A 14,656-nucleotide genomic window follows, 5' to 3' on the forward strand; every position below is an offset into this window, starting at 1 on the left:
TACACCCACATTCATGTTCATAGCCTGATGCATCCTGTTAAATTTTCCACATTGTACCTATTTATTTTAACCAATAATCCCATTAGTAAAAAATGTTTTGGTCCTGTGCAAAGGTGGTGAGCTTTTGGAGGAGGTTTTGCAACAAATGGAGTTGGTATTGAGTCGCATACTCGCTCCCCCTGTATGTGTGTGTTAGGGTTAGGTCCACTCGGTCTCTAACTTTTGACTGATCAATCTTACTGGGCTTACATAGCCCTTTTGATAGCGAAAAAACAGGTTTTGAGGTATTGGAAAAGTGATACTCGTCCAACGATTGATGGCTGGCTACAAGATCTGACTATTGTGTCAAACAGAGAGAAAATCAGTTCTCAACGGGTGAAAGGAATAGACACGTATCTTGCGATTTGGAATGCCTTTAATGACTTATATGTTTGAAATCCCTTAGGTTCCCTAATCTCCCCTCCCCCTTTTGTCACCTTAATATTCTTTTACATTTTTTTCTTTCCTTCTTTTTCTACTACTTTTTTCTTTCTGTTTCCTTTTTCAACTTGCTTCTTTCTAACCCCTTGTTTCTGTTTACCCTTTTGCCCTCTTAATTGTTCTGTAAATATGATGCTTCTTGTACATATTGCCACATGATCTGGATATTATCTTTTCTTGTATGATTCCTGTTTGGATTTTTTGGTTGTTTTTTTTTTTTTAAAGTACCATTTGTTGTTTTTGTCACAATTATAATAAAGTATGTTTAAAAAAATGAGTCAACCTGCATTAGTGCAGTATTAAAAGGTATCCCTGCTGTAAGGATATTTGGCATGTTACAGCACAGAGTACAGTACTACTGCACAAGTAGCATTTTTTTTTTTGCAGCACCACCACAAGGGTGCGGTGCATTGCTATATGGGTTAGCAGATTAACAAGGAAAGACAGGCTATTCAGTCAAAAAAACGATTTTAATATATAAGATGCAAAGCTATTTTTACAGTTAAAAGCACACGTGTTCATTTAAAAATGCACACTATTTTTCACCTGAAATGCCTATATTGCTAGAGACACATTTGAAAATTAACAGCTAACATATTAACAATTAACCTGACTAATAAAACCTTATTTTAATATAACCCACTAATAAAATGTGTTCTCTACTGCAGAATTAGGCATACTTTGAAAACCATTTAAATGAGTGTGCAGATTTTTCTCTTCTCTGCCTGATTATCCGTGTTGTTGTGCACAGTAACGGCAGGAAGGAGGAAGTCAGATTTGCAACAATTGCAAATGTATAAACGAAGCTATTGTTGAAAAGTAGGAGGATGAGAGATGATGGATTTCATTGGAACACGTCATAAAGAGGGCTGAGAGGAAAGTTTTAGTGGGCAGTAGCAGGGAAAAAGACAGGCAGACATCTTTCTGCACTACTGGGGAGAAGACCTGGCTGTGGGGGTGTCCTGCTGCAGTCGAGACTGGGGAAAGCTGAAAGAATTACCTTTCCACTGGCAGAGGCAGTCCTATCTGAAAAAGCTGAGAATTCCAGGCAATGACCCCGGCTTGAGAAGGCAAGCGTTCCTTTTTATTGGAGTTACGCCAAGAGAGCCACATTCACAGAGAGAAGAATCTGAACAGATAAGGTAATTACCTAACTGGGGGAGCTGTGTGTGTGCACGAAAGTATGCAGTCAGTTTAGAAAAATGAAAGTCCCGTGCGTGTCTTTATCAAGTGCTAATGTTGCAATTTAAGTTCTGTTCTCCGCCACTATAATTGCAGTGTGTCATTGAAAATGCTTTGATTGTTCCCTTTTATTGCTGTAAAAAATGAGATCATGCCTAAATGTAAATTTTATAATACAGAAAATATTTGAAAACAGACGGGTGGTTTATTTTCTATTTACCATTACAATGCCAATGATGTGGGGAGATTTTTAAACAGTGCAATGGTCATTTTAAGACAGATGTGTGTATGTCAGAATCAGTATGAATAATTGTGAATGACTGTAGTATAACTTGTTGGAGGTACATGAGCCAACGGGAAGAGAGACTCTCTGAACATAGCTCCCTACCGTATATAAGGTAGTGGAAATTACCACAAGACTACCACATATAGCTCTCTGTCGTAAATAAGTCAGTGAGTTTGCCCATGGTGGCGCACCAACACTATCCCTGGAAATTGTGGTTTCCCTAGAATGCAGGTCTGAGGTCTCTCTAGTGATCACACGAAAAATCTAAGCGAAGATAAGGGATTCTGGACATTGGGGCCACAAATAAAACAAGGGAATTATGCTCACCAAAATACCACCAACCACGTATACCAAATATGCAGGTCTGGGTGCTGAAATAATGCATGTCCATTGTATTATTGTTGCACATGGCCAAATCTGAATACAAAGAGTGATTATTGCTAAGTTATTTCTCGGCGGTAATAAAATACCGTCAGGCCCCAAATCTCCACAAAATACCCTACATATTTATGGTGCGTTGCAGGCCGGGAAAGTGATCATAGAGTACCTACTGGGCGTGGCAAGCGTGTCTCACACTGCCATTTGCACATTAAAGGGAACCCATTTTATAATAGCAGTGTGCCACTAAAAACGAATTTCAGAATGTCACAAAGGGAAACCACATTCTCAGATCTAGTGCAATATTTAGAGGCAAAGTTATTTGCACATGGGAATTGGTCTTCGAACAGTACCTTAGAATGGAGTAACCGCATTCAGGGTGAGGTGCAGAAAGAAAAACTAGACAATATTTTTGCAGAAGGCAGCATAATTCAGGTCTGCCTTACGAGATTATTGAATGCAGCCGATAAAAGTGCAGAGAAAGACTGTTTAATACGTCTATGCGGCAAAATATGGTTTATTTTAAACAAGTCACTGCGAATGCAAGAGAATGATACTCAGCTAATTAACAGGTTAAAGACTGAAATAGATGGGGCAAGTAAAAATCAGGAAATGTTGAGAGCAGAATTGGATGTATGCCAAAAAGACATGCAATTAAAATGCAGAGACTTTGATACTCAGTTATCCAAAAGCAAGAAACAATTTGAAGATAGTGAGCAAGAATTGACACACTTAAAAGCCTTAGTGGATCACATTAGGCAGGATAAAGATGAGGTTGTTTCAGAAATGCAGATTTTACAAAAAGAACATTGTGAAAAAGAAGGTGATCTCCAGAGTGTAGAACAAGAAATGATTAAAATGATTCAAGAAAGAGACAAAAGAAATAAAGAGTTCAATGAATGCCAAATTCAAATGTGTGACATGCAGGAGGCAATTAATAAAATGAGTGATGAAAATAATTATTTGCATGATGAAGCCAACAGACTCCTTAAAAAGTGTAAGGACTTAGAACAGCAAATGTGCATTCCCAGGTCACAGGAGAGGCGGCAGGGTACCACATTCAATGGAGTGGAGGTGAATTCTAGCTCTGCCCAAAGAGCTAGTGCCCCAGTGACTGGGCCGGTGACTGAACTTGGTTGCAGCGCCCTTGGGGGATTTGATACTCCCATTGGGGGCAGCCACCAATCTCATACACCTGAAAACAGGATTGAATCACAAAATAGTGCAATTCCATGCATTGCAACAAGTAGCCCCATAAAAATAATGAAATCCATTAAAGCCCTGATCAAACCATTTAAAAAGGGAGGTGAATGCTGCATAGAGGATCACTTAGAAGCAGTTCATGACATTTTTAAAGCGCTCCAGATACCTAAGGAACAGTACAGACAATATTTTCATTTAACTTTAGATGCCCCGACGGCCAGCATCATAAGGGGATTAAATGAACAGCAGAATATGACATGGCTGGAGTTTGAAAAAGAAATTAGGCGTCATTTTTCTCCTTTTCAGTCATTGCAAGAGGCAAAGAAAGTTGCGTACACTATTACTGCTGGACCTAATACATCACCTCGCCAATTTTTACAAGACTTAAAAAGAGCATTCTCTCGGTTTGATGTATCTTTTGACTCAAATTCCAATGAGTTTAAAACCGCATACTTCTATGGGCTACAGAAAGACATCATATCCCAATTGGTCCGTGAATTTGACCGTGACAAGTCCCTTGAATGGATTGTACATCAAAGCACCAAGCTATATGAGGTACTCTATTGTCAGGGTAGAGAAAGTGATAAAATGAAAGATACTAGGCCTAAATCTAAAGAACCCTCAGCCACAGTAATGGAAATCAGGTCAGCCAAAATGTCCCTTGAGTCTGCTCAAAGCCAAGGTAAAAATAATGTGACACCTGAACAAAGGGGTAATCAACAAAGATCGCCATTGCCTGTACCAATGTTCCAATCACATGATCCTAGTAATAGAGAGAGCTACATCAGCCCTAGATATTTAGGAGATAGACCCCGGGTAAGATACCGGTCTGATATGGCAGGTATGAACAATAACCAGAGACAAAATCAAGATCAAAGAAATGATGGTCCCTACCAGTCATTGGGGACACAGAGCAGATTTGATCCCAGCACCATGATATATGGTAATCAGGATAGGCCCCGATATGTGGATCGATTTACTGATAATGGAAATCAATATAGGGGCCAGTACCCACAATCTGAGAGACAGGACATGAGGCAAAACGTGAACTACAGTCCACGCCAGTACAATGATTCCCCACCAGGGGACTATAATCAAAGGATGGGTGCAAACCGCTCCCCTCCACAAATGAATCAAGAATTCAGAAACCATCCCAACCGGTATCAATCACCTGAGAGGTATCAGAATAGATCCAATCAGGGGAAAACAACCAATATCGACCTAGGCCACAGAAAGAGGATCCTAGAGAGGTGGAAAGGTTCCAATGCCTTGAGGCCCAAGTGAAAATGTTAGCTGAGCAAATAGGAAAGCTCTATACAGCGCAAAAACAACCTTCCAAAGAGGGGGCTGATGGCCATAGCAATGACCGGGGGGCTTCCGAAAAGTGACTAAGTACTCATGATAACTGCAGTGCCAAAATGACAGATTGCTCTGATATAACTTTGCATAACGACTCTGAGATGACTAATGGATTAAAAATGAAAGTACCAGTAAATGAAATTGTGACAGAAAGTGCAAATACTTCTAAAAAAGAGGTACGGTTTAACTTAGAGCTAAATAAAACAGTAAAGATTTGCACAAATGAAAAAGAAACATTAGGAATTCCAAAAGAACAAAGGGACAGATTTAAGAAAAATGACTCATGCATGGGGAATACCAGTGAACAGGGAGTAAATGGGGATGCCATAGCTCCTTCCCTGGGCAAGCAAAACAATTACCAAACACAGACAGAAAAAGGAAATACTCACAAGGAGGGTACAAGTCAATCACCTGAAAAATTCTTTGAGCCACATATTTTTGAAGAGGCTGAAAGGGCTGGTATTACACTAAATGATCACAAATGCACAGAATTAAAAAATGACAAATTGCTGAATGATGTTGTGACACATGTTCAGTTGGAAGGTTGTAATGTGGTCTCTGATGTTACCCAGATGGATGGGCGAACGGTGGCCACACTCCAAAAAACCTCTGAACATGGAGAAATGAATAAAATATCTCGCACAGAAATGGGTAAAAAGGAGGGAAAAATGTCTTTTCATTTACCAATGTGCTTAGCCAAAAGTGAAAAAGGCCTGAGAAAGGTGAGCCCTGAAATCAGTAAGAATTCACATTTCTTATGTGTATTAGAGGAAGTTGAGGACAGATATTATGCACCCATCACTGTAGAAGAAAAATGCCACACCTTTGCTATGATTGACACTGGCGCACAGGCCACAATTATGTCCAAGGAGCTGGTAAAGAGTATCAATGAAGGGAGGCCTCCACAGAGTCAGATCACAGTGAAGGCAAATCGAGGCCCAGTGCATAACTTTAATGGGGAGGAGGTGCCCATCATAGGTGTAACTGAGGTTGACATAAAAATAGGAAAGCACAGAATGAAACAAGAGGTATTGATCACATCTATTTGTGAAATTCCATTTCTGATGGGGACAGATTGCCTGAAAAGATTGTCTCCTCTCATAGATGGGGTGAATGGAGTGCTGTGGTCCTTAACCAAAAAACCATTGAGGCCTAAGAAACTAAAATCACAAAACAGCAATATAAAAGAATGTCACACCGTTGCCAAAACAAAGGATGCTGTGGAGGTATATCTACAGAATAGCTGCATACCTAGTGTCACTGTTATATTAAGGTGTCAAGACAAAGATCAGAGCGACAATGAAAAACTACCTGTACAAATATACTTGGACCCAAGGAAAGATTGGCAGACTGCCATAGACGAACACACATTACGTTTCTATTTAAAAGAGAATACATGCAAACAGAATATTGTTCCTAAAACAGATTCAGAAAAACACATTACCACTCTGGCAGAGATACACATGGAAGATGAGCAACCATGGGTTCACGCTGGTATAAATGATTATCTTAAAACAATAAAAGCCACTTTAGCGCTTGAACATGAAAGGAGTTTCATTAATGAGAAATTGTTGCAAAAAATTATGGAGAGGGAAGAAATCCCGAAATTTAGGATTAAAAACCAATATGTTTCTGGGTTGGACAGTCCAAACTTTGAAAACCGAATTACAGGCAGATGCATGCTTAAAATTAGCATTGGGCAGAAAGCAATTTACCATAATGTATGGATAGTGAGTGGAGCACAAAATGAATTTTACATGGGCAATGACATCATGCACAGAATGTGTATGGTGTTAGATTTCCTTAATCAAAAAATATGGTCGCGCCTAGGTGGACCGGCGCCTGAATTTGAAGACAAAAGAAGGGCTTATCATTGTGCACAACTAGTTCCTTATGCAGTCGAATTACAGATGAGGAAAAATACTATTATTCCTGCATTTACAAAACAGTTTGCAATAACACTGAAATGCAAAAATGGACAGCAGATGAAAGGCTCTGATGCATTTGTATGCCTGAATGAATCCATAAAACAGCAAGGCCTGGATTATGAATACATTCCATTGGTAGACATTGGTGAGGGATCTGTAAAAATCATGGTGAATAATAAAGGTTGTCAGGATATTCATTTAGAGGAAAACTCCCCATTAGGAATGGCCATACAAAAATCACATTATACGGCAGATTTAAATAACATGGTGATTGGGAATATTCCTGAAAAATATGTAGATGCCAAGGGCGAGTTGCCAGAACACCTGGACTCTCAGCCCAAAGGAATGTTTAAAATTCATTCTGTGTATCCTTATGATTCAAATGAGACAGTGTGCTGCCATCAAGAGGATTGCATAATATTTAATTTAAATGAAAATGAAACAGGAAATCAGCCCATTGAAGTGGAAGCTGATATGCCAAAATATTTGAAAGTGGCAGCTCTACAAAAAGACACAGCCACACAGTTAGAGGAAAGCGCTGAGATTCCTTTACCAGAAGAGTTTCCAGAATTTTCCAGAATGGTAGAAGAGCAGATCTCCTTAGCGGATGCATGTAACAGCGATGAGGATCGACGCACTCTGAGGGAAATATTTATGGAGTTCAAGGATGTATTTGCAAAAGATGCTTATGATTGTGGTTTAACTGATTTACATGTGGCCACACTACCAGAAGGTTGTAGCAGAAATCCAGTGTTTGTACGCCAGTATAGACTACCGCTGGCATGTTTAGAATCATTGGCAGAGATTATTAAAAATTTGGAATCACGGGGAATAATTAGGCCCATTCATAGCACATCCAATACGCCTATTTTAGGTGTGTTAAAGCCAAATGGTCAATGGCGGCTGTGTGCAGACTTAAGAGAGTTAAATAAAAGAGTACCAGTATCTAGATGGCCACTACCATTCATTGATCAGGGCCTAGCTCAGATACATGGTTCAAATGTATTTACCACGTTAGATCTCACATCTGGATATTGGTGTGTGCCATTGGCAGAGGAGATACAACACCTATTTTCCTTTACATTTGACAGGACTCAATATGCCTGGCTTAGAGCTCCGTTCGGGTACATCAATAGTGGGAGTGAATTTGGCATATTTTTGAGAAAGGCCATGCCGGATGCAGCGGAAAGAGGGACAATAGTTTATGTGGATGATGTCTTGATAAAAAATGAAAACCTTAAAAGCCATTTTGATGAAATAAGACATGTGCTTGGCCAATTGCAGAAAGCAGGCGCCAAAGTATCTTTGCAAAAAGCACAATGGTGCAAGAAAAAAGTGAACTTTCTAGGGCATGAAGTGACTGAACATGGGCTAAATCCACAAAGGAAGAAAATAGAGGCCATACAAAGATTAAAAGATCCTAAAAATGTGAAAGGAGTAAAAAGTTTATTAGGGATGACAGGCTATAACAGAAAGTTCATTGAGAATTATGCAGAAATCACTCAACCATTGACTAAACTGCTTAAACTAAATACTCCCTGGAGATGGGAAAGAGAGCAATCTGATGCAGTGGCTAGATTGAAGGAATGTCTTGTAAAGGCACCATGTTTAGCATACCCCATAAAGGATAGGGATTTCTTTATAGAAATAGGCTTTTCTGAACATTGTATGTCAGCAGTGTTATCACAAAAACACGATTTGAATCACAAAACCATTGCATATGCAAGTAAGGCATTTTCCCAAGTTGAAATGAAATTTAATGAATGTGAGAAGGCCCTATTAACCACTGTGTGGGCGCTACAACATTTTCGCCCCATTGTTCAGGGAGAAAAGGTGATTATTGAAACAAATCATCAACCTTTGCAATTTTTAGAAAGTAAAAGAATTAGATCAGGCAATCTAGCGCAATCCAGAATCACTTCATGGACGCTGGCATTACAAGGTTTTCCCGTAGAAGTAAGATATGGACAAAATAAAAAGAGCCCAATTGCTCAAGGGTTAGCTGACTTACATGACTGTGCAGCTGAACAAATAACAAATGAAATGGATGTGGAAGCTAGTTTACAGGAATTTGAACAATCACCACACAAAGCTTTTGATGAAAAAACATGCAAGGATTTGCCAACTGTATACGTGGATGGTTGTGCTTTTCACATTGAAAATGACAGTAATAAACAATTAGTGGCAGGAATAGGAAATGTCTGGTTGAAATGTGAAGGCGTTCCTAGTATAGGGATGAGGATTGGAGATAGGAGCAGTCAGGTGGCGGAATTGGCAGCCATCTATAAAGCAATTGCTACTGCAGTTGATAAAAAGTTCAGTGAAATTGTCCTGGTGACTGATTCTGACTATGCACGGAATAGCTTTGTGGAGTATTTGCCTGGTTGGAAAGCAAGAGGCATGGTTACATACAACAAAAAGCCACTTAAACATGGAAAAATGATACAAGCCATAGACAAATTGGTGTCAGAAAATAATTTAACAATATACTGGAGAAAAATTCGTGGGCATTTAAAAACACCAGGAGAGGATAAGGAGGGAAATGATAAGGCAGACCATCTGGCTAAGATTGGGGCTGTGATGGGAGAATTGCTACCTATTGATTATTTAATGGGTGAAATACAAATTGATGCAGTCACACGGTCTAAAGCACCAAAGGAGGTAGATCAACCGGTGGTGCAGTGGAGTCATGACACGCCAGACCAAGATTTGATTGAGGCACAAAAGAATGATCAAATTTTGGGAATCTATTATAATCATTTGATGGATCCTGAACAAAATCCTTTAACAGAAAATGATTGTATGGGAAAAGAAGAGTTGAGGGTGTTATTAAAGAACAAAACACGAATTAGATTACAGGATGGACTCATGATTAGAGAGTCCATAACAGGGCAAATACAGTGGGTAGTACCCCTTTCATTCAGAGGACTAATGCTACACCATGCACATGATGCCATAACTGCAGGCCATAGAGGTTCACAAAAGACATTAGAAATACTAAAAGATTATGCTTACTGGCCACATATGTCCCAAGATGTGGAATTATATACTAGAGGATGTCTAGTATGCGCCCAATTTAAACCTGCTTCACCAATGCATAGAGCACCATTGATGAAAAGAGGCCTAACTCTCCCATGGTCAGATTTGCAAATAGACTATGTAGGTCCTTTAAAAAGGTCGAGCAGGGGACACCGCTATATTTTGAGTGTGGTATGTTTGATGTCAAAATGGATTGAGTGCATTCCCGCACCAGATTGTAGTGCGCAAACAGCAGCCACATTGCTGGTGAACCATGTGTTCTCAAGGTTTGGGTTGCCACAAAGAATTGAGTCAGACAGAGGAAGTCATTTCACAAGTACTCTAATGAGTAAGGTATGGCAAATACTAGGTGTGAAAAGGAAACTACATATCGCATATCGGGCGGCGTCTTCAGGTACAGTTGAAAGAAGCAATAGGTCTGTTGTGGACATTTTAAAGAAATTTGTGGCAGAAGCAGGTTCCAGCTGGGATTTGCGTTTACCATTGGTTTTGATGGCAATCAGGTCGACTCCTGCCAAAGCAACAGGTGTTAGCCCCCATGAGGTCTTAACAGGTAGGAAAATGGTGTTACCACAACACCTACTATACAGAACACATGAGCAAACTCTAGTGAGTGCATCCACAGTTCATGAATATATTGATGAAATGAGGAGGCATTTGCAACATGCATTTGCTTTTGTGCAGAGAAATCTGGAAAGAGCTGCTGACAGTGCTAAGTCATATTATGACAAAAAGACATCAGTAAAGGAATACAATGTAGGGGATCAGGTGTACAAGTTTCATTTTGGGAAAAGTAAACAGAAAAATTCTAAATTTCTGGCAGCCTGGCAGGGGCCATTCCGAATTATAGATAAAGTCTCTCCTGTAGTGTATAAAATTTTGAAAAATGAAGGTGAAACAGCAATAGAGCAGTTTGTCCATGTAAATCAAATCAAACCATGCCATCCCAGACATGAGATCAGGCAGCTTGAGCATGTGGAAACGGATAGAGTCCCTTGAGAAAATAAATGGGTGTAATCAGGAGGCAGTGACAAAGAAGTTAAAAAAAAAAAAAAAGTTGATTGTTATGATGGCACATAAACACTGTAATATATGTGAAAATATATAATATAAATAAATAAATAAATAAATATATAATATAAATAAATAAATAAATAAATGCACATATAACGGAAGCTCGTGGTTGGTGTACAGAGAGAAAGTGTATTAAATATTGAATGCTGTTTTATATGTGTTTGTTTTCTTTTAACTTGTGTTTAATTTCAGAAAAAAAAAAAAAAAAAAAAAAGAAGTATTTTTACCAAGCATGTTTTATTTTTGGCAAAAAGGTGGAAATTAGTATTGTGCTATGTACTTAATCTGTTTATTTTCTATTTTGATTTAGACAATTAACATTATTTGGTCGGAGGTTCCGGGATCAGAGGCCACGGGAGACGATGGAGTACTGGAGACCGCGAGGACGGATTCCGGGAAAGCCCCAAAGAGGGGTGAAGACCAAGGCTACAAAGCGATCAGCATTGAAGATGATACCGATGACATGTTTAACAATAGTGATATTTGGAGGGATCTTCAAGAATTCAGAAGCACAGGTTGTCATTGAACCTGGACCAGCATCTGGTATCGCGGTAGAAGAAGCACCAGGATTCATCATGAGTGATAGAAGGATGATTTTCCAAAATATCTACATACCATTGGATCCTGAGATTTTGATTGAAAAACATTTGAACAATACCGGAATTAAGATTGAACAGACTAAAGAGTGGCTGGAAATAAGAAAAGAGGACGCTAAGCAGTCAATAAGAGATATATTAATGCAATTGGAAAAAACATTCGTGAATTCAGCAGACATTAAGAAGAAGAGAGGAAAGAGAGGTGCGGTGATGCTCGCGATATCAATGGTAATGTCTATAATTGGGGCAATAATAGGTACTACAATATCAACAGCCAATTCTATTTCGGTAGGAACACTGAGTACTAAAGCACAACAACTGAGTATTGACCTAGAAATAATACAAAAGACATTAGATGGAATTAGAGGGGGACTGGATGAACAAGTAAGATTCATAAATGAAACTGCAATCATTCTAAATGAACAAGCGGATGTGATGCAACGGGCGACTAAAATAATACTTAAGCATGACAGAACTTTAAATGAAATATTGAACATAATGAGTCCTGTTGATAGACTATTAACGAATTATATGAGAGAAGTTCAAACTGCAGTTTCACAATTGATTCAAGGACATATTCCCTTGTATTTTGTTTCGCAGGATATCATTCGGCAAATGATAGAAAGATTGACCAGGAGGGAAATTGACCTTATACAGATAAGAATTGCATTCGAAATGGGGAATGCAATGCCGTTATATGTGGACTTGGAAAGACTAGAGATCGGATTTTTGCTATGCATCCCATTTGTAGCCCCTGAACTTATTTATCAAACGAAGTGGGTACACAACGTGGGATTTTGGCAAGAGGACAAATTCATTAAGATTAAGACTCCAGAAGTGGTGGCATTTCAGTCATGGGAACCTGAAGTTTATTTAATACCAAACCTGGAAACATGTGTAACATTTAAAGAACAAAATTATATGTGTCCAGGTAAACCGTTTGTTCCTGATGCCACAGATGCTATTTGTGGATTGAAATCTGACCCAAGTATATCAGAGGGATGTGAAGTGATTATTAGTAATATGGGGAGTGAAGAAATGGCACAGGCTAAGATGGTCAGAGGTAAATGGTTGGTCAGTACCTGTTTAAAGAACATGACGGTAGTACATTTAAACCATGGAACATACGTGGTTAAACAGGTAAAATATAATGTTTTTTATTTACAGGTTCCAAAGGATGCAATTGTGTCAATTGGGGGATTAACATTGTTCCATGTAACAAATGATGTTTGGGAAAGCCAAGTGGAAAATATCGATTTTTTTCAAAGGGATACTTTTCCAATAGATCCAGATGTGGAATATTTATTGAATCACAAAGAAAGACATGTTATGAAAATGAATTTGCGAAAAAACAATATTACAATTAGTAATCTGGGCATAATAGAAGTGGAAAGATTTAATTGGGGAACCTGGGGGGAACGCTCAATAGTGGGTTTGGCTATCTTGGTGCTAATCATGGGTGGATGGTTGATTGTGCTATCAGTAAAAATGAAAATGTTACTGATTTTACTGACTACGTCAGGAAGAGAAAGATATCCCAATACACATGCATTTTAAGAGAAAAAGAAAGAACAAGTTGTTTTTAGAGATTGGCTTGGATTATAGCCAAGTTCTAAAAAACAAAAGGAGGGTATATGTAAGGATATTTGGCATGTTACAGCACAGAGTACAGTACTACTGCACAAGTAGCATTTTTTTTTTTGCAGCACCACCACAAGGGTGCGGTGCATTGCTATATGGGTTAGCAGATTAACAAGGAAAGACAGGCTATTCAGTCAAAAAAACGATTTTAATATATAAGATGCAAAGCTATTTTTACAGTTAAAAGCACACGTGTTCATTTAAAAATGCACACTATTTTTCACCTGAAATGCCTATATTGCTAGAGACACATTTGAAAATTAACAGCTAACATATTAACAATTAACCTGACTAATAAAACCTTATTTTAATATAACCCACTAATAAAATGTGTTCTCTACTGCAGAATTAGGCATACTTTGAAAACCATTTAAATGAGTGTGCAGATTTTTCTCTTCTCTGCCTGATTATCCGTGTTGTTGTGCACAGTAACGGCAGGAAGGAGGAAGTCAGATTTGCAACAATTGCAAATGTATAAACGAAGCTATTGTTGAAAAGTAGGAGGATGAGAGATGATGGATTTCATTGGAACACGTCATAAAGAGGGCTGAGAGGAAAGTTTTAGTGGGCAGTAGCAGGGAAAAAGACAGGCAGACATCTTTCTGCACTACTGGGGAGAAGACCTGGCTGTGGGGGTGTCCTGCTGCAGTCGAGACTGGGGAAAGCTGAAAGAATTACCTTTCCACTGGCAGAGGCAGTCCTATCTGAAAAAGCTGAGAATTCCAGGCAATGACCCCGGCTTGAGAAGGCAAGCGTTCCTTTTTATTGGAGTTACGCCAAGAGAGCCACATTCACAGAGAGAAGAATCTGAACAGATAAGGTAATTACCTAACTGGGGGAGCTGTGTGTGTGCACGAAAGTATGCAGTCAGTTTAGAAAAATGAAAGTCCCGTGCGTGTCTTTATCAAGTGCTAATGTTGCAATTTAAGTTCTGTTCTCCGCCACTATAATTGCAGTGTGTCATTGAAAATGCTTTGATTGTTCCCTTTTATTGCTGTAAAAAATGAGATCATGCCTAAATGTAAATTTTATAATACAGAAAATATTTGAAAACAGACGGGTGGTTTATTTTCTATTTACCATTACAATGCCAATGATGTGGGGAGATTTTTAAACAGTGCAATGGTCATTTTAAGACAGATGTGTGTATGTCAGAATCAGTATGAATAATTGTGAATGACTGTAGTATAACTTGTTGGAGGTACATGAGCCAACGGGAAGAGAGACTCTCTGAACATAGCTCCCTACCGTATATAAGGTAGTGGAAATTACCACAAGACTACCACATATAGCTCTCTGTCGTAAATAAGTCAGTGAGTTTGCCCATGGTGGCGCACCAACACTATCCCTGGAAATTGTGGTTTCCCTAGAATGCAGGTCTGAGGTCTCTCTAGTGATCACACGAAAAATCTAAGCGAAGATAAGGGATTCTGGACATTGGGGCCACAAATAAAACAAGGGAATTATGCTCACCAAAATACCACCAACCA

At 38.9% G+C, this 14,656-nt stretch overlaps 1 protein-coding gene across 1 annotated transcript; it reads left to right on the forward strand.

Annotated features, from left to right (window-relative positions):
• The first annotated feature begins 1,378 nt into the window (after positions 1–1,378).
• Positions 1,379–14,219, forward strand: LOC138515779 (uncharacterized). Its single transcript, XM_069630487.1, has 2 exons — positions 1,379–1,622; positions 11,240–14,219. Exon 2 carries the CDS (start codon positions 11,292–11,294, stop codon positions 13,080–13,082), a length of 1,791 nt encoding a protein of 596 aa, XP_069486588.1. The 5' UTR covers positions 1,379–1,622; positions 11,240–11,291; the 3' UTR covers positions 13,083–14,219.
• The last annotated feature ends 437 nt before the right edge of the window (positions 14,220–14,656 follow it).

This window comes from Ambystoma mexicanum, chromosome 6q (assembly GCF_040938575.1).
Source record: "Ambystoma mexicanum isolate Mex_15411 chromosome 6q, UKY_AmexF1_1, whole genome shotgun sequence".
Taxonomy (NCBI): Eukaryota; Metazoa; Chordata; class Amphibia; order Caudata; family Ambystomatidae; genus Ambystoma; species Ambystoma mexicanum.

Coding starts and splice junctions, on each gene's coding strand:
- LOC138515779 (XM_069630487.1), top strand. CDS start 11,292: ATGGAGTACTGGAGACCGCGAGGACGGATTCCGGGAAAGCCCCAAAGA.